The 24,866-nt window shown below is 40.2% G+C and overlaps 1 protein-coding gene and 1 long non-coding RNA gene across 6 annotated transcripts in view; one reads left to right on the top strand and one right to left on the bottom strand.

Moving 5' to 3' along the window:
* LOC111269980 (uncharacterized) overlaps positions 1-24,866 on the bottom strand; it is a 63,115-nt gene that overhangs the window by 4,679 nt on the left and 33,570 nt on the right. For 2 of the 5 annotated variants that reach the window (XR_015314774.1, XR_015314773.1), the window contains exons 2-7: positions 19,620-19,967; positions 18,323-18,479; positions 15,904-16,499; positions 9,240-9,560; positions 7,877-8,005; positions 5,352-5,646 (exon numbers count right to left, since the gene is read on the bottom strand). Coding sequence is in view for 2 of the 5 variants with exons in the window: in XM_086972322.1 (XP_086828448.1) it covers positions 4,581-4,948; positions 5,352-5,646; positions 7,877-8,005; positions 9,240-9,560; positions 15,904-16,499; positions 18,323-18,479; positions 19,620-19,967 (2,214 nt within the window). In the remaining 3 variants the exon portion in view is untranslated. Of the gene's footprint in view, positions 1-1,489; positions 4,949-5,351; positions 5,647-7,876; positions 8,006-9,239; positions 9,561-15,903; positions 16,500-18,322; positions 18,480-19,619; positions 19,968-24,866 lie in introns of those variants that run through there. The other 3 variants (XR_015314772.1, XM_086972322.1, XM_086972323.1) reach the window with 3 other exon arrangements.
* On the top strand, positions 12,046-18,310 carry LOC147752183 (uncharacterized). Its single transcript, XR_015314782.1, has 3 exons — positions 12,046-12,076; positions 17,518-17,919; positions 18,269-18,310. It is a non-coding gene; the product is annotated as an uncharacterized LOC147752183 (long non-coding RNA).

The following is a 24,866-nucleotide window of genomic DNA, read 5'->3' as shown; positions in this document are numbered from 1 at the left end:
ATATACACGACATCATTGTAATAGAGCGATTATCTTTTCGCTTCCGCCTTACATTCTTCAGCATCATGAGTTTTAAACAAGTGAACCAAAAAAGGACCACAAAGAATCACACGTTGATACAGAGGACGATTGCCGTGACCGGAGGCAAAATATCAAACTCTTTCACTATATGGATCATTACAGTTATCATTGAACAGTTTTCTAATTAAGTTGCTTCACTATGCTTCTCTATAGATGTATAACGGATGATCTATTTATATGGGCGTGTATATATATATATATATAAAAGGAGGGAGGGAGAGAAAATTTGCTGTTATTGTCATCGTAAGATCGGAAGAGCACTGGGTTTTCGTACAAGATGCAATAATAAGCAAGTGCTGTCGTGTTAGTCACGGCCATAATATGATCGATCAATGTCAAATGAATAACCATCGGTAATCAATCATCACCTTGATGTCTTTCTTATAGACATATATATCTGTGTGTATATATATACTCCATATCTATTGACAACATATGATAATATGTATCCGGTAGAAATATAGACTATCATTGCACAGGAGAAAGCTCATGTTTACATGATCGTTATCATTTAATTTGACTTCACATGTCTTCTGCTTATATTACTATAGCTTTGTTCCTTGACCTTAACAAGTCCTGCCCAATACATTGCATGCAGCTTTTTCCACATGGCGCGTTATCAGCCTCGCACGATCCCCTTGAACAGCGCGACGACATCATCAGTTACTAGTATTGGTTACCGTCAATCTATCATCATTATATTTAGCTCCGCAACATGATCTCTATCATTTTTACGTTCAGTATGTCGGCGATATACGTTCATGCGATGTGGTGATGATTCAAGTAAATGTGATACCCAGAGGCAAGCGAAACACTTTGGAAGGGGGCAAGCATTCAATGCTAGGTGGCGCAACTAGGTGACTAATATAGTTTTAAGTTAATTTTAATTCCAACGAATTGTTGGCGATCTTCAGCAACAAAAGATAACACAGGATCTATTATTACAGTAAAGCAATGATTGTTTATCACACTCGGATAGCACATCGTCCGAATCATGTTCACCCCCTTGCAAGGTTGTGTGTTTGCCGTGGCCATTTTTCATCATCAGCATTTTTTGTCGTATTTTCAAGAAACATTGTTATACCGTTACTACTCGTTAGATTGTCGTTGTTACCGTTGTTGCTATCAAATGCGGTGAGTGCGGTAACAGACGTGAGCATGGATACATTATGTACAAATATTAGGTTGATGGCTGTTTTTCTATTTTGCTTATTCCGTTTTAACGGCCCATAGCCATTGACCGCCGGTAAATAAAAATACAGAAGATAAGAAAGTTGTAAAGGAAAACGGACAATACTTATGCATCGATCCAATTTTACCGATATTCTATATGGATCGAGTCGTAGAGATGCGCAGATCAGGCACGAGTAGAACTCACAAGGTCGTGATTGATATATGCGTTGCTGCATTGTTTTTTTTTTGATAGTTGCACATTGCAACAGTGATACGTTGATCGGGTGATGATCTATTAATATTTTCATTTTGATAATCGATAATAAGTAGGCGAAGTGAAAATGTTTCATCAAGGAGTAGGATTGGTAGGTTTTGTCCGGATTACTGTGGCGAAAATTCGGATTCTATCAAAAATGATGAAACGTATCGTTATTTTATCTAATAGGTATGTTTATCATATCTCCTATATTTTACTACGTTATCATCGTTATTGTTACATCGTCCTTGCATTATAAATAGAGTGTAGAGAAAGAGGAGATAACAATTCCCGTTACCGAGTCAGCAACAAGCGGCTTCATTACTATGAACATGTTGTATTATTTATTTTCATTGGCTCAGCAGTATCACGATTTTAAGCGTTTTTGTGTCTAGTCGTTCGCCTTGAAGCTGCGCGATGCGAAACGCTCCTCTTTAGCAGCAGCAGCAGTCCAATTCGATATACTACGACACAGCAGAACACCAACAAAGGCGAGAACTTGAAACATTTTTTCAAACGTGAACTCTCATGCTTTAAGTTTAACGCCGAAGGTGCAGCAATTTCATATTAGCTATCTTTTCGAATAAATAAAAGCCGGCCGAAAAACAACTAAATTTTACAGTAAATGCACCTTGTTTTCGCAATCCAATACACGTATCTGACAAAGTGTAACTCAATATTAGACATCATCTCTTTGGTTTTAAAACGAAAATTTTCTTATTATCATCAAATTAAGGCTGAGTACATACCAGTGTAATATAGCATTTCCTTGTTTAATCATTGTATTACAACGGTTTGAAAATATTCTTCATTAATATTGTCGATAGATATTTTTCACCGGTCATCGCTTAGACATTGGCTTTGCGTCACTTGTCCCTCACTCTACTTTTCCCCTAAAAAACTGGCAGATATCTCGCACTCCATCTCAAAAAAGGTAGCCGAATATTTTCTTTTTTGTGTGTTTTCACGTGTGTTTGTAGTTGGAGTGGTTCCTGCTGTGAAGATCGCGATCGTTACAGACTATCATTGTTAATTTTTTTATTCATCGATTGGGTAATTTCTGTTGTTTTGGTGAATTCTATAGTCAGCACAATCGTTAGCATTACCACTGCCGGTCTTTCAGCACGTACAACCGACTGAGGATATATATCATTATCATTAGCACTAAACTACTTTTCTTAGGGAACACGGACTCGTAAGCAAAGGTTATTAAATCTAAAAAAGAATATATTGTATCCATGACGAGCTGCAGGACCTGAAATATCGTCTAAGCATGAGAAGAAGTAATATATATATATTGCGTACCTCTATTAATGTAATATTCTGTGGATCAATGTTTATTCGAGCCTGATTGTCTGACGCTTGGAACGCGGCAGCAGAGCAGTTCAGACGGTAAATCATCAGCAAACATCTATACACAAGCATATATTGAGACCGAATACGATATGCCAATTATTTAAGATACGTAAAAATATTCATTCTGGACTTACGGCGATTTACCGCTTCATCGAATCGAACCCCATCGTTACTCGTGCCTATGGTTTTAAGTACGTTCGCTCCTGTTTCAATATGACAGTCATGAGATACAGCGAAAGCTGTTTCTGTTCCATAATGCATTCAATCTTTCCTTCTTCCGTAGCGCAATCTTGTTAATATAAGGAAATATCCAATTGATGAGCTTTGGAGATACGTGCGTGCGTCGTGGTTTCCTTACAAGAAAAGATGAGTAATCAGCTCGCAAACAGATACAGGATAGGCAAATACTTTGATTGCTATTACTGTTGCAAATCATATGCTAACTAGCACGTTGAGATTGATTTTTTAAGCGTCCTAACGAGAGATTAATCTCAGCGTAAACCGCGATAGTGTATGAAAGTCACGTAAATTACAAGATGGATACTTTATGCACGGATTTGCGCATGTACAACGGAGCACAGCGATCCAAACGAGGCCCCCGACGGCTCCAGTTTAGTAAGATTTTATACTGTGAAGACAATCTTTTCTCCGGTTTTTTTGGTGACGACTCTAGTGTTTGTTCTGTACACTTAAAGACAAGGAGCTACCAAGGTTTTATCAACGTTGCTTTTAGAAGTACTTGAGACTCTCGCCTAGCTTCAGTTTACCTTCTTTTTCATTCACTCACATTCATCTGAGTAATTAGCTCAATGTCTGCATTCGATATTTTAGCGATAATCGCCTCCATTTCACTGGTCCGTCTGGTTGCGCCCCATTAAAGCTTTATCTATGACTTGGACGTTAACTGAATATTAGCTAGCAGTAGCTCGTGAGCTAGCAAAAATAGGTAAGGAATCTCTTGTTAATCGCAGCGGAAAAGGTTAGTTTGCTTCGACCTAGTTGTTGCTACCACATTCCAGGCGTCAACATCCGTTCCGCAGCTGAGAATATTTTCATGCGTTGTTAATTGTCCACGAAGGACCCCTGTCGCGATTAGGATTTACAGGATAAACACCTGTACATCTGCACTACCCTTCGTACAGCTCTAGCACAGACCAAAATGCGATCAGTAGATTACGGGTCGAAGTCCCACAATTTTATACGTTTGCTTGCTTTAAAATAGTCTATTACCGTTTTCGTTTTCCATATCCTCTTACTGATAATCAAACACTAGCACATAACGTCATTCCGCACAAATGAGAGCCACCCATATTCTACCATTCTAGGCCCGCAATTTGTTTCCTTCTTTCTCTTTAACAATACGATTCCGTGATTGTTGAGCAGTTCACGACAACAGCTGTTTCCGTTAATTCTGTAGTTGCCCTTACCACTTGTTCCTGTCCAACAGACAGTCTTATATGTTTTTCGTTCTTGTCCATCTGCCGTCGTTGACATCGAAATCATTTGTCTACTGCTCTTCCTAACTAATATAACCTTCCACGATTTACCTTTTTCTGTCTTTCCTAGGCATTTTCTCCTGTGTACAAAGCGTACAAGTCATAGTGATTGAACTTTGATGTTGATGTTTCTGGTACCCACGTTCGTGTTGTCGTTACTGCCGTTGTTTAGTGACGACAGTGATATGACTTAGTTTGGGCTTTTCGTTCAGGCTTCCCTAGGACGCCGTGAAGCCGTGGGCACCCCCTACAGCTGCCATGATCGCGGCCTCCTGCTCAGGTAGTAGCTGAAGATTTTCTAAGTCATATTGATCGCCCGGGAAAAGGTCATCAAAGCCGAGCATAGTATCGTTGATGTTCGAATTTGGCATGGGCACGTCAACCGGCTGTAGAATACCACCACCAGGGGGCACACCTCCACCCTGGCCGCTGCTAAGGGATGAATGCATTTCATGATGCGGAGATAAAGGCAAAGGAGATCCAGTTGGTGAGGGGGAAGGAGTGAAGTACTGACCTCCGCTGCCAACCGAGGACGACAACACCTTCAAAGAGTTATTACTACACTCATCTAACAAAGCCCCTGGTTCTGCAACATAAAGTTCGTATGAAACAAGCACGCGCAGACAGGCAGGCAGATGCAAAAGCATAAAACCCCATTAATAACTATCAATACAAATATTATATGAAGTTAAGTATATATTATACAAGAATAAACAATAATTGTAAATACACAATGCATATATCTATATACATATAATGATGAAGGAAATTCTATATGTATCTATATATCGTATCGTATCGTATAGTATTGTATTTACTACTAGGTGCCTTATGTCTGAACGACACAGTTTGTGATGCACTTGAATAATTAATCAAGTTCGCCACAAACATCCTACTGAGACCATTACTATTGGAGCTGAGTGTTAACTCGGTATAGCCATTTAGAACTCGCTTTCTTTGCAAGTGCATTGCAAGTTAGACTGGCTTACCCGTAAGAATAATTTCGGGAATCCCCGCAGATCCTGGACTCTGTAATCCACTGGCAAGGCCGTTGTAATAGCCCTGAAGGCCGTCTGTCGTCTGAGTCATCGTTTGGTCTGCCTGACTCAATTTATTCAACTCGACGAGATTATAATACGCGTCATAAATGGAATTGCTTCCACCATTCAATGCCACCTGGTGCAGAACCCTTGTGGGCAGGGAGTGAGGCTGCTGCTGAACTATTCGGAAGTTGCCGTTACCTGTACCGGCCGCCATAGCGCTCGCATTATTGGACATTGGGGACTGTAAGATGTTTGACAGGACAACAGAATGAAGGTAAACGAGAGCAACAAGAAATATGTTAAATAGCTTTATTCGTTTCGTCTCGATACACGCATTGTACAGTTTATACCCGGGCATTGTTAGACATACCACATAGTTTGTCTAATACGCAGATGTGGTAGGTGAATATAGCAAAAACGCAAAAAGCTGAACTTATGTAAATATTAGGGGAAAATGCTTTAATTAATTGCATGGAATACGAAATTTGCTTTAAAGCTTAGATAACCAGGTAATGTGCTGTAATTTTATCATGTTTCGGTCTACAATGCCATTGATAACGTACAAGCCTGCGAAATATGACTAATCGTTTACTTATATTAATCATTCTAATTGTAACGCATATCGCCCAATTTGATAAATTTTTGTCTTCCCCCTTTCCGGCCGCGGAACATCGAACCATGTAGAATTTAATAGTAAAACGTAATCAAAAAGTCTACAGTTTCAATAAATAGATGATGGAGTGAGCAATGTCTATCTGAGACGTTTTTCCTCGCTTTCTTTTTTGGAGCAAATGTTTCTGGAGCGACATCAGGCAGTCACGATGCAAACCACTAGCGGACGCTGAAGTGATACAAGATTTCAACCCTTATTCTTACGCAGATATACGTACATAAAAAACAAACTTGACAAAGAAGCGCACTGAGAGAAAAGCAATAGCAAGGACGTCCGAACGCGCATGACCAACATCCCATAAATGTTAGGTGTACGAGGTTACGTGGGATAGCCATAAAAAATGGCAACTAGAATGGAAGCGTTTAGATTACGTTTGGTATAGTTACTCGCGTAAGCAATATCATGTGATAGAGTAGGAGCCAGCTAACTGCACTAGGAATTGAATAACGATAGCCTTACAGCAGAAAGGCTCTGTAGGGACACCAATCAAACAAATTCAATAGCTATCACATTACGCGGGTTTATCGATCTCATTAAAGATGTACTCTGTAATATGTAGCACATGTCATGCCTCTCACGCGAGCCTCATGTATATATATATATATATACATATAAATCACCTAAAATTGTGCGATAATAAGGATCTCTGCAAGAACGTAGTGACCGATAACGGTAAGTAGAAGACACTACAAAGAGCGAGAGTCGAACTTGTTTATGCGGGTATATTTGTTGAAAACGAAGTTCGAGTTACCACATAGGACAGTGTAGCGAGGTTGCGAAGAGCACAAACAAGGAAAAAGCAGACAGAGGGGAAAGTAGTAGGCAGAAAAACAAAGAGAGAAGGGCTATGAAAAAGTTCGCAAGTAACGGAGAAGTTATATAACGAACTACTAATTAGTTTCCAGATGTGTTTAGAGGCCTGTTGCAAGACCTAATTGGCTTTTAAAAAATAATTTTGCGATGACAAATTTCGGTTGTTCATTCTTGATGCCATTGATAGACAGCCGCTCTTGGATAAACAACATCTTGTGACACGAAACCCAGCTTTGTTTTCAATTGTTTTACCTTTCTTCGGATTTAAATAAGACGCAAGCCGCTGTTTACGTGACGATGAGTACGTTACACTTGACTTTTACTTGTACCTAAATCTAATGCCAACTTAATGATCGCGAAGTCATCATTAGAGGCATTGCAGTCTATTATAAAACAGTAACGAACTTCACTTTACTCTGCTGGGACAGGAATATATAAACAATAGTTCAATGATATAGAAAGTTAATAAAATCATAAAAATTAGTTCGGCGTAACAAGTTCTTCATCTCTGCAAAATGTGCACGGTTTTCGACAAATTTCATTTTTTATTGCACAAAAATACTTTCCAGTGCCTGTTGACGCAATACAGCAGCTCAATGTGTGTCTAATAAGGCAGCGTAGTATCTATAGCAAGAACGTTGTTAGTAAAAGCTTATAAAGTCAGGGGGTTTATAAAAGTTCTGCGTACGATATTATGCCGCTTTTATTAGAATGTTTAATGAGCTTTTTTCTTAGTAGATTAGGCGGAACACACAAATGCAAGCCATATGCTGCTTAAGGCACGCTCGTTAACTAACAATCAACCTATTGTTTGTTTTTATCAATTTCAAATTATCTGGATCCAACAACTTTATTTATTTAATTTTACTGCCTCATTGGTTTCGTTGTGGCTGACTCATAACACTTAAAATATGCTGATCATATAATAGCATGGTTTGATAGCATCACGTAGTTGAAAAAAAAAATATAACAAAAATATCCTAACCATATAGTAGTGCCTCTTGGATGAAGATGGCGCCTGGGTCGACTGAAGCAGCCATTGACGTCGAAGCGATTGTGCCTGATGGTATTGTGCTTGGCGCCGATGTCTGAGTAGAGGGAATATTTGGGAAACCTTTGAACACCAACAGATATACAAAGCTATAGATATTTTAAGCCAGAATAAACTATATGAAAGTCGTTTTTTTTTTTGTTTTTATTTATTTTGGTGCCTTTCGTTGGTTAACAACGTCGATCTGTCCTACGATAGCCTAATACGGTACTAGCATATGGCAGTCAGGATAAAGATAAATTTCGAATTAGTCAACTTTATTAAATAATGTCTCCCTTTATCCATGAACTGGCAGAACTCTCGGTCAAAGCTCTCCGACACTACTGTAACACTAAAGGCCTATTGCAGTATTAATGTTAAAAAAAGCTAAAACGGATGAAAAGGCAAAAAAATAAAGACCAGCTCTACTACCTTCTATGCGCAAACACTGGGAGTGGCCTGCAAATTGTCCTTTGTGTATGTTAAATATAAATCGATAAATTCTGTTATCCTCTGGTTGCAATTAACTTCTAAACCTATGAACTTTAAAAGCGATAAAATGTTTTGCAAAAATGTATGCAAGTCTAGCTGAACAGCATTTCAGTAGTGGCAATCTGCAGTTATAAAAAGCTTCATAGAATTTAGCATCTTCCAACAGTGTAAACATTAATGAAAAGAGACTCCACCAGTCACAGAACTAACGCTTGATCAGCTGCTCTATGGTACAGATTACAAGCACGTGCTCTCAGGCAAATCAAGCACACATACATGGTTACCTGAAAGTCCTAACCACTTGGCCAGTATATGAACCACCCACCCATGTATATTAGTTTCAGCAATTCTGTGGAATTACCCTCAATTGCAGAAATAGAATAAGCTGTCATGTGCTCCATGGCTACATAGATTCCTAACCAGGCAGTCCAAAGAGGTGCGTCTGTTATCAGTTTGTGGAAATAGCAAACAGAAACGTTCCTCACAATGTCCCATTGTGTAGTGCATGACCAAGAAAACAGCCATGCTATATTTTAATTTGGTGTCCAAACACTTCAGGCAATAACGAATCGTCTGCCTAGATGAATTTGATAACTAAAAAATGTGTCTGATCATACTTCACTTACAAGTGATAAGTATCTTAGTAAATAATCAGCGTCAACTGCACTGAATGACTATGTTTGGGGTTAGCTTCGACTGTTTTCATTTTTTGCGTTATAGTAAAATGCTTGTAATAGTAGTCGTCGCTAATTTACTAAATTTATACACTTTTTTCTAATGTCATTTACCACTATATAGTCGTATTTCATCAAATTCATAAACTCACGTGATTGTTGAGTGATTGTGCATTGTGATGTTGACTGTGGGGTCCATTGGCGCCCGTCGGCGGGGGTTGGGGTGAACCACTTCCCTGTCGAGCAGGGTTCGACGGGTCATGGGATGTATGATTCATTTGAGTGTGGCTAGTATTAGAAACGACTCCAATTCCTTGGCTGGGGGATTGTCCCCCTAAGGGTGATGGTGGCGAAGAGGCCAAAGGTGAGCATGGGGACCCTTCCGGCGAGTACGGGGTCGTCCCATAACCGGGTGCATTACTCCCGCCAGCGACGCCATTCAGAGATAACGCTATCGTGTCCAACGTTAAGCCCTACAGTATCAGTTCATGCAAAAGAATAACAATGGCATTAAGATCGTCACATGTGAGTTATTTGGCTAATGTAGTACGGATAATGACTATAAAGAGCGGTACGCGACTCCCTCAGATCCAGGCACGAGATTACAGACCCAGGCATACACACTCAACAAAACCACAGCCAACCTTGTTCAGTTTCGCCATTTCGGAGATAATAGGGAGCTGAAGAAAGCGAATAAGGTTAACACAAGCATGATGCAAAAGCAGGTTACAGGTGCTACCGATTCGTCTATTTCAAGCATCTTAATACCAAACTAGGTACCCTTTAATGAATAGTCTGAACGTGATTTTTGGAAAATTATATTCTGATTTTGTTTTTTGGAACAAAATCTAAAAAAAATGTTAGGCTGGCTGGAAAGCTTTTAGAAAGGCTGATTTAATAGAGAACTATGGAGAGTCAAACGTATGCGAGTCTTCATAAAAATAATACCTAATGCTATGTTGATAGACAATACAACGTTTGCGTTACCACGCACATAATCTATAAGTACTACATTTTATGAATAAATCGATTATTGAAATGAAGGATGTTTCCTTTTCGAAAAATGTTATATTTTGGTTAAGAGAACAGTTGGACTATACCGATACAGTGGAACGTTGACAAGTAAAAACGAACGAAATTTAATTTTCTTATTATACGAAGTATATCATCAGTGCGCGGGCAATAGAATGAACAGCCTCTGCGGGAACAAGGCAACAATTGGCTTGGAACGATAACCATAACCTGACATAATTTTCAGACTCACACGTAAAATTTCATCTGTACATAGAAATGTGTTTTAGAACGTTTTCAGCTTTAATTTGCACAGTTACGTTAAGTTTTAAGACGTTTAATGTTGTTGTACTCACTCACTTTCTCTCGTTGCACATAAAGCATCACAGTCATATCAAAGCTTATTATAAGCTGCATCAATTGGCTCTTCTCTATGGACTAGAAGACTTATCGATTTCCCGTAAAAACACAAGTTGTGTCTCGATACCAATGCCTGCAGTATCGATTTCTCCAGTCGGTCTCCGACTATTTGACTCACAAAACCGCATTTATAGATAAACTATATTGTTCATATCGCTGCAAAATACTGAAGCACAACGGTCTTATCTAAGTTCGTTTAATTAATAACTAGAAGGCGGTAGAGTCACGTAAGTCGTTTATCGAGTTGGGAAGAACTTCTAGTAAGGATCAAGGGGAAGCATGAGCTCTGAGCCCTTGATCAATCGATTGTTATCGACGTCCTGATTCTTACTTCAGCAAGCTTCAGGTCTCGCCCTAATACAGTATAATTATCGGGTATCATGCCGCAGTTGATCTCATCGACACCATAAGCAGATTCGATAATGCTTGTAGAAAAGTACATCATTAGAGGTATACGCATCTATGCTAGACAGCATCTTGAATATAATGAGCAATTCTAGCAGCGTTTGCACATACAATAATGTTTAGTTACCCGTTCAACGTCCGACAGCAGTCTGGTGAAGCCTTGAAAAAGCTCCCGATAAGGACTAAACGATTTGACGACAATGCTCAAAAACCTCAGAGAAGGCAGCGTGAAGACTCGCTCATGGAAATCTGCCGTTACCGATAACAATTCAATGAATACGTGTAACTATTGCGCTGTCTTCCGAGAATGTGAGACGTTGTTCGCTCAGTTACCTCTTTTTTTTGCATTGTATCTTGACCATTCGGCTGGTAAACACTGCTACTGTGTTGTTCGAACGCCTTCGCCAGGCACCGACACGTCTGTGTCTTCAACAGTGACCATGAACGAATGGCTAATATCGCGGTGATAAAAACAATACAGACAGTATTAGTATTGACCTCTCTGTCGCTTCGACTGAGGGGCTGCGTACGACCTCCTGTTTTCGTTTAGTACCATTCGCCCCATCGTACGACACGGTACGATAACGCGACCAGACAGAAGCGTTAAGGTAAAGTGGACACCGCACCGTCGTCGGTAACTATGTTCGACCACCGTAGCCAGATCTAAATGTTCCGTCTGCGTGTAGAGGCTCTTCCTTGTATCTATATATGTGGAATATATGTAGGTGAAAGCAGATATTTGCTACAATATCTATATTTAGCACAAACAAGGTTACAGTAAATAATATGGTAGAGCGCCTTTTCCTGTTGGTTGTGTACTCACGTCGAAACATTCGACAACACATATTCAATCTGCGTGTGCCAGAGCGCGGTCTCACTTATACGGCAGAAAGGACGGATACGACGCGTGCAACGATATAGGCTGACTCGCTGCTAACTGGCCGCCGTGTCAGCCATCTGGTAAAAACGTTTGTTTAGGTGTAAGAACGTCAGCACAGACTTCGCCACATACAAGTAATCGCGATCTCCGCAAAAAAATCTGAAGAATAGTTAGTGTGAAAGGAAGAGAGAGACAGAGGGAAAAGAAGTTCGAGCGCTTCAGACAAAACGGTCAGCCGATCGTTGAGTTTTCACTGATGCGATGTCTACAGAGGTTAGTTAGGTTGCGACTTCAGTTAACATTGTTTATGGTGTGTGGTGTAATGCTATATCATTAGGTACGACTGTCTATGGTCGTTTTATGGCTGGCAAATTAGTCGTAAAGAGAGAATTTTCGAGGAGTGTAGGGCACCCATCGGAGACAGAATAGGCGACCGATACGACTACAGTAGCAAAAGCAGTTTTAGATGTTACAGGCTCTAGAAGCTTAAAAGCCGATTATTACTGCTGTTGTCGAAAATCAGACATGTTGTCACTGACCTCACTTGTTTTTCTTCGATAAAAAGAAAAGCGAAAAAATTTGAACACGAACTCCCAATCGGTGTCAGTCGGGTGGGTGAAGCCACATCAACAGCTAAGTGCTTCTGGTTCTAGTCCCGGATTTGTTACCCAGGTTACTTCTACGACTGTTAGCGGCACAGCAGTTTTAACAGTCACTTATGCTATTTGCAATAGTTCTGCCAAAGCTGCTATCCGGTGTTTCGTTTATATAACAGGAAACCCGCTTCTGGTTCAGTCCTTATATAAGCCCTTCTTGAGTGACCTAGAGACTAATTTGGACTCATCCGGGTTTTTGATATTACCATTTTTTACGCAATGGTTTTGAACTGAATTTTACACAAGCTGTTTACCGCTGCACGTCACACTTTCATTAACACCACTTTACCAAATATTAATATAGTTAAGTTTACATGTACAGTATTCGATTGCATGTAACCAGTAGCGATGAAGTAATTCTACTGCTTCTCGTCCAGGTGCCATTTCTTGTCTCCGTAATAGCGTACCGATAACGTGTTCTTTTGCTCGCCTCGGACACACCTGGAGGTCTAAATTCGAAATAGGGCGTCGGCATATTTTGCTAGTTAAGCAGTGCCTGACACCTTAAACAGCAGACGTAAAATAGGAAAAAGAGCTTTAATAGTCGGTGTCTACGCCCAGGTATCGCTATGGCTCTTTTTGTCTCTTGTTTAGGGAGAAACAAAACAGGATAGCAGACGTCCAGAGATACAAGGAATAGACACGAATAACGATAGGCCAACAAAAAAGGCCGCAAGGTACAACGCCAGATACAAGCTCATTTGGCTTCGTTGGCGAATACAGCCGCCGAATCACAAATCGTATACAAATCAATTTGTACGCGCTGCTCAGCGGTAGAGGGCACCAGCCAACAAACACTAAAGCGGGTCTGTTAACGCGACGTAACGCAAACCCTCTAGCCATTTGCATGGGGCCTGTATTCAATGCCAGGCAGATTTTGGCCGGCCAAATTGCCTGCATAGTTTACATACGATGTCCTATCTATCTCAGCAGGCCTATACGCACAAAGCGCAGACCTGCGCACACGTTTGTCCAAAGCAACCGTGTTAAATGATCTAGCCAGTGCAGTTAGCGACAGCTAATCGGAGTGGCTACACTTCTGGGTCCCGAGCTATACAGACGGTGGCCAAATATATTTGGATACCTTGCGTAAACGACAGAAAAGGTGGCGTTTTCCAGGCCTATATGATGACTGCAATTTCTAACGTCTTCGCTTTTTAATCGATCGACAAATATTACTGACATTACTTATAACTGTTGTTTTGATAGGTACCTTAACAGATAAAAACTGATGACAGTTTTGTCCTCACTCTCGTCGAGGTTAAATCTGGGAAATACGGATTAGAGAGAGCTTCAGTTCGCGACCTGCTAACAAATCGCGTCAGCTGCTCTATCTATGATAGCGAGTTCAACAGGAGCACCGAGAATTACAAATTTGGGACTTGTTTCGTTCCTGTTGCTACTCTTCAACAAAAATAATGTGTACTAATAACATATGTCTTGATTATCTATAAAAAATATCTCGTTTACTGCAATATTTATGTCAACAACCCATTCGGGCATCTGGACGAATTTAAAACAGCATATTTAATAACTGATATGAAAAAAACCAGATTGACCGGTTATCGCTAAAGTTAACAATATCGATGTGTACATTTCTCCTAGCGTCGTTGTGCTGCGGCGATATGGGTACTTTCGAGACGTTTTTCTGTAAAACTTCGTGTCAAGAACCAACGATTGTCGCGCTATTTTTTCTTGTTTTGGCAGTTGAATTAGGAATCGTCGCTTTTCCTAGCTACTCCTTTATCAAATATATCAGTTATTAAAAATGAAAAGGTACTACTAGTTTCTCTAATACTATTTGAAACTAATTCGTGTACAAAATCTACAAGTATCCTTGGCGCGCAAGTGTTGCCGGATACATTAACAGATCAACGGCTTCATACACACTCGAATACATAAATGCTTTTTCCCGCCAATTGTTGTGTAATATATTTAATATAGATCGTATATAGTTACGTAAGGCATAACAATAATGACGCGATGCCGAAATGCTATACGCACATATATATACGTATGTAAATATTTGTTTTTGAAGCTGCTAAAGTTAGCCAATAAGTCTATATTGTAAATAATTAGCAATAAGAAAACTATCTGTAGACAGTATGATGAAAAATTCTATATAATAGTCGGCAAAGAACGAATTTATAACTCTGAATCTGTATGTAGCAGAGGAGTATGTAATTTCAGTTTTTGAAGAACCCTGATTCCATCCATTATCGATCTCAAGGTGAGCTTTGAAGGCTGAATTGTAAGATTACTAGACGACTTTTCTAAAATCTTTGTTAAAGGAAAACAGTCTCTGTGTTTTTCTACAGGGAAGGAAATTATCATAAAATCGGCTGTAATTAGTGCATAGACTGCGGTATCGCGCGATGTCACGGTGATCGCGTTTCCTCTGACACGAGCGTGATTCTTGACCCTCTGTACTCGGACGATAATATTGATTTCCGCGGTCATATAGAAACAACTAATTTTCAACAGCGCCGGGCCATGATTGATGTGATGTTGAAGACCCAGTAAACTATTATTATTAAACTAATATTGTCAGCCATTATGACGACAATGCCGATAACAATTTAGGTCAAGTTTACTGTTACGAAACTGTAACACTTAAACTAATAATTAATAATAATAACTAGGTAAAAATTTATATCATTATATTAGTGCAGATTTTTACGATTCATGGGTCTCTGATAGAAACAGATTAAACAAGACATTTGCAGTATACTGCGGAGACAAGCAGGATGTCTTTCTCCACTTCGTAGTCACGCTCCTGTATTAGTTTTCTTCTAGTTACGAGAGGAAGCGCTTTGATTAAAGTGGAGGCGACAACCAAAACGAGAAATTCAGCCCCTAAAAAAGGCATATTTCAATGGCCGAACAGCGAAATAACGAGTGGCTAGTTTGGCCGAACATGTCTGCTCTTGCCGCCGTCGTATGCCAATGAGACAGCATACATAGAACAGCGGGAAAAAAAAGTGTTTTAAGAAGCCACGAATCGAGAAAGTCACCGCCATTCATGAAGCGCTCATCAGAAGTATCTGTCATGTTTACGGTAGACTCAGCCGAATATCATATGCATACATACATATCTATATCGAGGAAAGAGTAACAAAAAATTTTATGTAAAGCGATAGTAGCGACACTGGCTACGTTCAACGGTGTAGAATACGTCATATTGCTTTGTCTACATATTGACCGGGGGTAAACGTAATGATTATTGATATAACGATACAAAATCAATTATCTCGTTGACACAGATAACACTGCCATATACCACTAGCTCTGTACAACAATTGAAGAAGAGTTGCTATTAATAATAAGAATGATAATTATTATCACCACTCAAATGTTGAGCTAAATTTGTTTACATACAAACAATTACTATTTTATCCTTCAATAAACACCACTACATTACCACACATTGTAAGACGCACATACCTCAACGGTAATCCTGGGCGGTGATACCTGCGGGTTCGCCAATTGGCCTGCAGCTGTACAATTTGACTTATTACCATTGTGCAGTGGCTGTTGTTGTTGCTGTTTTTGCTGTTGTTGCTGTTGTTGTTGGCTAGCGGCATCAGGAACCGCGCTACAGGAACCAACAACACTTGTGGACACTGATGGTCCGCCAGCGGTTGGTCCTATTAATGCTATCATTGGCTGATGGACTGGCGAGCCCTGACAATCGTGGAAATCGTGGTAGTCGCTATATACGCTCTCAGGAGAGCCGTCGAGGCTCGTTACGCCGGACACGTGGCTCGATACTGGGTGGACACCATCAACGACTGTGCTGAGTGGACCGTGTGTAGCAAAATGGAGATTGGTTAGGTCGGGTAGAGAACCGGAATGACCCAATGCCATTCCACCAGGCGCTGCGCTGGTAGGCGGCGGTGAGAGATGAGCCAGACTTGGGATCTGGACATGGCCCATGGGACCCCGAGTATCAGCTTCGGCCGAACGCGGTCGACATGGAGTCTGGTCGTCGGGGTAGAGACCCAACTGTTGCATGACTTCCGACTGTGAACACGAGTTCACTGGAAGACAAACAAAGAAAGGTAAATAGTGATGAGAACTAACTGAAAGATAAAATACAACAGAAGAACGGTAGCGACTTACTCAACGTACAGCCCATGCTTCAACGGCAGGGGTATGGGGGGTGAGTGTGCTGTTTCCGGTTCATATTCATGATCAGTGTTAACAACGAGCTGCTAGTTATAAGAAGTTTCATTGATTTTTTTTCCTCTTATATCATTCGGATTAGCTCTTAACATAATGCTTAAGTAAACAAGTAATCTAAGAATGGAAGACGATGGCGACAATACGAACACAAGCAACGAAATTCAAAAGCAGTGATAAACATCAGTAGGAAAGCTTTCGTTAGTGAAAGGGGAAATCATGTGGCGTCGTCTGTGACATAAAAAGATCAGTGATATGGTAACTCATAAAAAGCGGCATGCTTTTGCCAATGTTTGCTGCCAATTGCAGATGTTTTTCAGTCAACGCTGCTAGGGAGTCTGCAATACGGCTCAAATTGGCTTTCAAAGCTTTCCGATGCTACAAAATGGCTCTAAATCACTTTGCGTAAATTATTAACAAAAGTCGTAAATGACCTCGGCGCCAAGAAATATTCTAGACTATGATTATACTATAATAACTTTTGTATGTTCCGTTCAAAGTAGCGCATCAAAACACCACCTAAAATGTTGCAAAAAATAGATCTATGAAAGCCTAGGTAGACAAGATCTTCGACCAGCACGTTTGACGCCTGATGGTGGTAAAGCTGATTAGCTCCTATAGTGTCTATCAAAATGTCAACTTGTCGACTATGAAATCCTTCCGATTGAGTGTTGCTGGCTGATCGATGACGACACATTGCATCTCAACGAACCCATCGAAGCAGTTAACACCTGAGGTTTGTTAAATCAGTAGCAATACCCAGACACTTCTTGTGGTGGGGTCCACCAGCGCTAGCTATGTTCACACAACTTGTATCATACGCATACTTGCATTTAGGTTGACCTATCGCTATGACGTGTGTGAGCTCTTTTTTAGGCATAAAAGCGCACGATGCCATGTGTACGTTGCTATAAGAAGAATTTGTGGCCTCGAAGACCTTTACTGTCTCGAATACCCTCTCCGGCAATCGCAACAATGTATGGATCACGTAGTACTCTGACAATCAGTCTCTCTTGAGTGATTTTCATCCTCATTATTGTTTACGTCGGTACAAACCGTTCTGACCGCATAACTGTCCTTTGCCACTACTGTTACCATAAGTACTAATACAAATAAATGTTAATGAACAACCGAGGCTGTGTTCATGACTCGCCGGACACCTTGAGCGTGCTTTAAGCGTGACAAAACGTCGAGAAATCTACATCCTGTCAGAATCGTGCAGAACGCATCGTATCGTGGTGACGACACACTAACAACGTTGCAGCCGAAATAATTAAGGTAGAAAATAATTTGAGAAAGGACTTAATTCTTAACTAATAAACTCTTGGTATATAATATTGTTTGTAAAGGTAAGTAAACTATTTATTTATGCTGTTTAGTAGTTGCTTCGTTACAAATAGTGATAGAATAGAATTAAGTTTGTGCTTTACCCGCTGTCACGAAGTGTTAAATGCTTAGGTACTAAAATGGCAAAGTAAAATTCGTCTATCCTCAGTGACTGATTCGACTTGCGAAGAACCCACTTCGACCCAAACACGTTTTGGTATTACGTTTCGCTCTTATATGTAGAACAGTTTTGTGAATAATTGCCATTGATCTTGATTGACATCAAGATTTGTCTTTGTAGGTGATATTTTTGCCGAATGGCTTCTTCGTCATTCTACTTCTAAATTATACTAACCTGTACTTCTTCGATGCGATGGCGAAGTGGTCGTCTGATGAAAGTTGGCATCCCTCAAAGGACTTTGGTTGATTGCGGAGTCCGAGTTTGTTCTCCGCCAATTGGAATCGTGCGGAAGAGGCAGGTAATTGGACGATGAGTACGGTGACACGTCATACTATAATGTGAGACAGGTTTAAACATAGTATATCGAACGGAAAACATTCTTAGCCTAAAGCTTTATTTCTTCCATCATAAAGATATTCATGACTAAAAACTATTAATATGTATGACGGGTCTTCCACCGAAAAACATTGAATTTGACACCAAAAGAATTATGAAGTTAGTACTCTGGAAATGTCGCTGTTCGTCACTATTATATACGATAGGAGACAAACTATACATTATGATTATATATATAAAAACGTTTGATAAACCTTTGAGTGGCTTGTCTGTACATGCTTGCTATTGCAGAAACCCTCGGCTGATTTCAATACGCCAATAACAACGACACGATCGACATATATTTATTCCATATTTATTTCCCTATGAAAATATCCTGCAGGTAGAATACAAGACAGTCATGGTACTATATACCACAGACATTCACAAACCTAGAGGGTAGTCTAACTTATTGTTGTTGTTGTTGACATCGTTGGTTGGATATTGTCATGACCCAATGAAAGGTCGTTAATTAGGAAAACAGCTTGTACAAAAGGACGCTGCTAGCAAAGGACGCACTTCTAATGCGCTCAGTTGTCCAAGTATTCCACTCATGTGTAGGGCCCGGCTTAGTTCGTAACGTCCCGCTTTGTGCGTAATTTCCGTCCATTCGACATGCAACTTGCACAGCCGAAGTACCTTTACCGACCCCATTGTTTCCCTTATATGGCGTTCTCGTACACAGTGAGTTCATTCATTGGCGGATGCCGCTTCAAGCGCACGCGCCGTCCTTATACATATGTGGGAGGGCCCAGGATGTTATGCTGTGCTGTGTTTTTTTACTATTCTATTATATTCTATATTCTAATTTTATTTGGACCATTGTACGTCGGACCAGTAGAGCTATGACTCAAACACGTGTTGCTGAAGCTGTGCGGGAGCTGTGCGCTGAAGGGTGAATTCGAAATGTGCGAACATGTTGAAAAGTAATAATGCAATAGAACAAAAAAAAACGCTAAATAAAGTCAAGGAAACTAATTCATTAAAAAAATAGAATACCGTGGACGGAAATCAGCGAAACGGCACGTAAGGATGGACGAATGCCAAGGGGAAAGAGGGGTTAGAGTTGAAGTTAGGTCGGCTACTACAGACTTACCCGTTGGTGTGAGCTGGCAGTCGCAGCTCGCTGCCGATGATGAGCCCTTCCCCGGCCGGGGCTGACATCCCCACGTTTCATGCTTTCAAGGCTGTTGAGGGCATCGGCAAGATCGATCTGCGAGTCTTCACCAACGGGCCCGTTGCGTCGGGCTCCTTGTAGACCGCCTTGGCCAGTGGTGCCTTGAGCGACATTCGGTAGTGAACCACCACGGAATGCCCCCAGCCCTCGGGGCTCAGGAATATTCAAAAGAGGTCCGCCTGATCCTCCGGAGCCAGATGACCCCCCGCCCGAGTCGGCTACGCCTGTTTTCGCACTGACTCCGGCAGAGACGGCAGCCTTCGTCTCCTAAAAACATATAGGAAAAGATCGAATATTATTAGCACCAAGGTACTTTTTATAGTAAAATTATTGAAAAGTGCCTCAATTGGCATTTGAGTTAGATTAGAACACATATAAATGTCACCAATAAGCAGGATAGGTAGAGTCGACACATCGATCAGGATTTCAAGTTATCAAGTTTATCTATATACACCGATCCAACCCACGAATGTTTCATACATCACGCTTGAATAAAATTATTTACAAGCTTCTTACAGCTATTACGGTGTACTGGATAGCATTGATACTGAATTATTTTTAAGAAAAATTGTCAACAGCAAGTCTGATAGACAATATAATAGCTTTCTATCCATTTACGATACGGAATATGATTTTGACTACCCACATGTTTAAGGTTCGTAGTAATACTGCTTGATCGACAAAAGTTGTCTTCTAAATATGGTCCTCCTTTATTACCGAAAATGTCACTTTAATGAAAATATTTGTCTCAATATTAGCGAGAGGAAATTCGTGCAGACGTTCGCTATAAGGAAAATCAAGTGTCGGGGCGACAAACTAACCAATAAGTAACTGAGCTGATTAAAGATAAACAGGGTTTTTCGTTCCTTACAATGTGAGTCCCGCTGAGACCAAAAAAACAGCTGCATTTATAGATTGTATCGCAGCTTTTCTCCCTTGCTTTTTTTCTACTTAAGTCAATACAGTGTTTTAAGAGTTATTTAGTAATGATCGAATGCAGTAAAATCGAATGGAAAAGCGACCTTGTCATCGTTACCTGTCCCCTTATACTACCGTACATAGTTATAAACAACGATATATGTTTACACTGATCCTGTAGTATATGTTATCAGCGGCAGCCCGAACCAGAATGTGTGCAATATACATTATTTACAGCCGGTAATAATATCACCACCAAAGGGGGCTATGTACCTAAGGTCTGTTGTTCATCCATGTCGTCACGTGTACCACAATGACAGTCGAGTCACCTGTTAGAATAATCATCAAACTTCCTCAAAAACTTAGTTGAAACTTGAGTAATTTCACAGTAAGTTGTAAATTGAATTAATAAAACGGAAAAGAAACAAAAGCAAAGGTTAAAAAGAATATGAGTAGATACTGTTATTCAACCATAACGTCTGGTACCACGCGAACGAGCGCTGTCATCAGCTAATTCTGTATACGATTTTACGGTTACCGTTATATGATGCTAACTATCAACGATTAGCCTGTTTTTAAGGTTGACCATAACCTATATGTAACCTCACCTAAACGTAACATCGACACAGTACTCGGTTTTCATTTTCCTATGCTTGGCGTATAGTTAATGCCGTTTGTTGTAATGAACAAATCATGTTATTAAACTCAGTGGAACAATAAAATAAAAATTCACGACAATCTTGTCAACTATCGTTGTTTATTTTCTTCAAAACTCCTGAACGGCAACAATAATAATATGTTTACCGTGTCTTTTATTTGCCGGCAGACAGTTTTTTGTTGTTACATGAAATTTCCCATACAACAAGTGAAAGCTGTCTATTCAATCTGCGCTGCCTGCTGCTGACGACATAGAAAATCGACCTCATCGAGGCTGTTGTTAGCAATTTCTATTTATCTTCTCGTCTCTTTATTAAACTTAGATTGATAATTTTAAATTAATTTCTTCAGCGGGGCACGATACAGTAATGACATAGCATCTCCTAGACTGTCCTTACAAATATCTAAGACATAGGACGCAAAACCTAACCTATGTAGGAGATGAACAACACTGAAACTTCCGTCCGATTTAGTAAACTCGCTCCCGTCTATTTCAGTCAAGCTCACAGCTAAAATATACAACTGTTTTGCATCATCTGACGCTTGCTAAACCATTATTGAACTTAGCAGCCCACAACACAGTCTTTACTAGCGCGATTTTGGCAATTTTTTCCAATATCGCACCATCAATGGTTGTATTATCGCTAGTACTTATAATATGGAACTTCTGGTTTTCAAAAGCAAAATATATTTGACCAAAAGTAGTCAAATGAGCGAATCAACAATTTCTTCATATAGCTAAGCTTCGTATAAGCGTATCTTGCTTTTCAATATCTATAAAAGTGAATACCTCATTAGATTAATGCTACTTCGCCTTCATATACCAGAGATGCGTTTCACTGCTTAAAGGCTGAAGTACCTTTATGAGTAACTTGTATAATAGACTATATACAGTAGGTTATACTGTTGAATTTGAACATAGACTATGCATATAGTTAACGCATATTTCACCTGGGGGAATTTTAGAAAGCTTCACGCGGGAACACGAAGCCAAGTGAGCCAATACTTTTGCTTCAGAAGACAAGGCTTGTTCTTCCGCACAGACAATGTTTACTTAGTTGGTCATAAGCCTGAACCAATGACCTTTTCGTCATTTTTCATAACTGAGAACAGGCCCGCACCAAGGCGACCAATGCTGTCGTCTGCTCTGATATATCAACAAATGAGCATGTGCTAGTGAGTGTGCTTAACCTGTGCTTCACAACAAACTTCGCTTAAACCATATCAAAAAGCTATTCGACGTTACTTCTGTTAAAAATATAATCAGTTCATTGTTTTTAACTTCATAGCTATTTCTATAAGCGAAAAAGCTTTTTCCTTTGCTTTCGATCATCCTTCTTTAACGCTGGCAAAATATGGCGACCTCTTATGTTTTCGGTTCAATTCATAGCTTTTGTAGGATGTTCGGGTGGGTCAATTCTTTTGTATAAACGGATCTACGGAAACTTCTCCTATTCCGAGTAATTAACAGCGGCCTCGCTTCTTAATACTTCATTTGTGACCGTTAATTTTCTAAATCAAGGCAAACTTTGACATGATAAAAGTATGAGGTGCCCTCTTTGAGACATACATATTTGAACAATAAATACAAATAATTTTATAGTACATTATTATACACATGCAAGCATTCTCGCTGGTTTTTTGGAGATATACTGCTACAACAAATCGCAGTTTGTCATAAGGATAAAGGTTTGTAAATACGAATCTGTTCCGATGTGCATGTAGTAAACAACCGCTCTCTTCCTTTGTAGGATTTTGTGATCCTCCCTAACGATCTCCGACCACACAGGTTACCGTGGCAACATATTCATCTATTTGCTTAACGAGATTTCACCTATGCACATTCTATAAAAAGATATCTTACTATCTTATGATGGCAGAATGGTTTCATTTGCTGTCATGCTTTGCCTCTTTTTTTTCTAAGAAGTTTGTTCGCCATCGAACAGCTATTATACCCCCGTCGGCAAGTACCGATCGCCCCGTTATAAACCCTCGTTTTCTTCGCGCGCCCCGTTGTACAACAACAAGCCTTTAGGGCATCCATGCTACATAGCTTCCCGTTTCCCTGAGTCATCGACGTTCTACCACGTGGTTAACCAGCAATGGCGAGAGTGACTCACTGAACTAGTTGGACATGCGCTGAGTGAGGGTAATCAGAGCGAGGACCGAGCTGTTTGAGTGTGAGGAGTTTGCCGAACGAACGCCGTGGGACTGGTTTGACTCAATACCTGGAAGTGCACCTCAACTTCCCACGACCTTCACATGCAGCCGTTAAAACGACAATGGCGACCGCCGTTCTCCGGAAACGTGTGCGAGTTTATGCATCTCCAGCATGTTCCATGTTCCATTTTCAGGAACTACTAAATACTTACATATTCAGAAGCGGTACATTCCAAAACGACACAGAAACGGTCGTGAACGATTGTTACCTGAACCTTACACGATATGGCAGAGGCAGCATAGATTCGAAGGCATGATAGACAGACTGCTAGGCCTGCGGAGGTGACCGAGAATGAACACGAGCGAGAGAGAAAGTGGAAAAGAATGGAAGGAGAGAGTGGAAAAGAACGAGCAAAATAAGACCCGAATCCAGCTGTGAAAAGAGATTTTATCAAAGAATTTCGAATTCAACATAATAAGTACCTACATGCGAACGGAGGATCATGCTTAGACTCATGCGCCTTTAACAAGAAATTCTTCGCGTCTAACCGCGACGTAAAGGGGCATAGCATCTGTGGGGCGGGGAAGACGTACGATGCCGGATCACGAAACGTGACCTGAGCGTCAATCCATTATATCATGTAAACACGCCGGTTCCTAGTAATGGTAGTAGCGCCTAAAATTGATTTTTACCGTTTGGAAAAAGGCGTTGTGGCTCATAGTCAGCCATATCAGCTATAGTATGTAAACATTAAAGCCATTTTCCTGGTAAGAGACTGATTTAACACCTTCCCTGTTCGTGCGTACCCTATTTACAATCATCGTCCCTAACTAAGAAAATGGTCAGGTACGGCTTGTTAGAAACTTTCAGCGTTATCAACCTGCAATTCTTTATGATCATTTACCAGGCAGCGATTCTGATAGCAGAGACCTTCAATGGCCTCATACGTCGTCTTAGTAAAACTAATGCTTTCGGACCACCGCTAATAGATAGTCATCTCTTGCAAATATAATTAATCTTCTTGGATAAATGGAAGCCGTCAGACAGATAGTTGTGCAATGTAAACTGTTTGTAGTTTGAATGGAATAGGTCACTGTCATTTTTTCAAATATTTTCAATAGAATTGAATCCAGACCGTAGTTTGAGGCTGGTTGTTGCAATTTGGGTACACACAGTTTAGCTAAGGAATACAGTAACAAGCCCTCAATTCTTCAAGTAAACAGCGCAATCATAATGGTCTAGTGGTGTGTATCTACCACTTTACGGTCATTTTTCACGTGGCCACGATAATTGTTGAAATGTTTATACCGAACTCGGAAAAATGCAAAAAGCATCAATATATATACATGTCGATACCATAAGTTAGCATTCATTGTCTGGTATATTGCCCAGAGCAATTGGTCCAGAGTTTTAAGTTATGCAGTGGTTTC

The sequence above is a fragment of the Varroa jacobsoni genome, unplaced genomic scaffold (assembly GCF_002532875.2).
Source record: "Varroa jacobsoni isolate VJ856 unplaced genomic scaffold, vjacob_1.0 scaffold_1428, whole genome shotgun sequence".
Lineage (NCBI taxonomy): Eukaryota > Metazoa > Arthropoda > Arachnida > Mesostigmata > Varroidae > Varroa > Varroa jacobsoni.
This window is presented reverse-complemented; position numbering and strand designations above follow the sequence as displayed.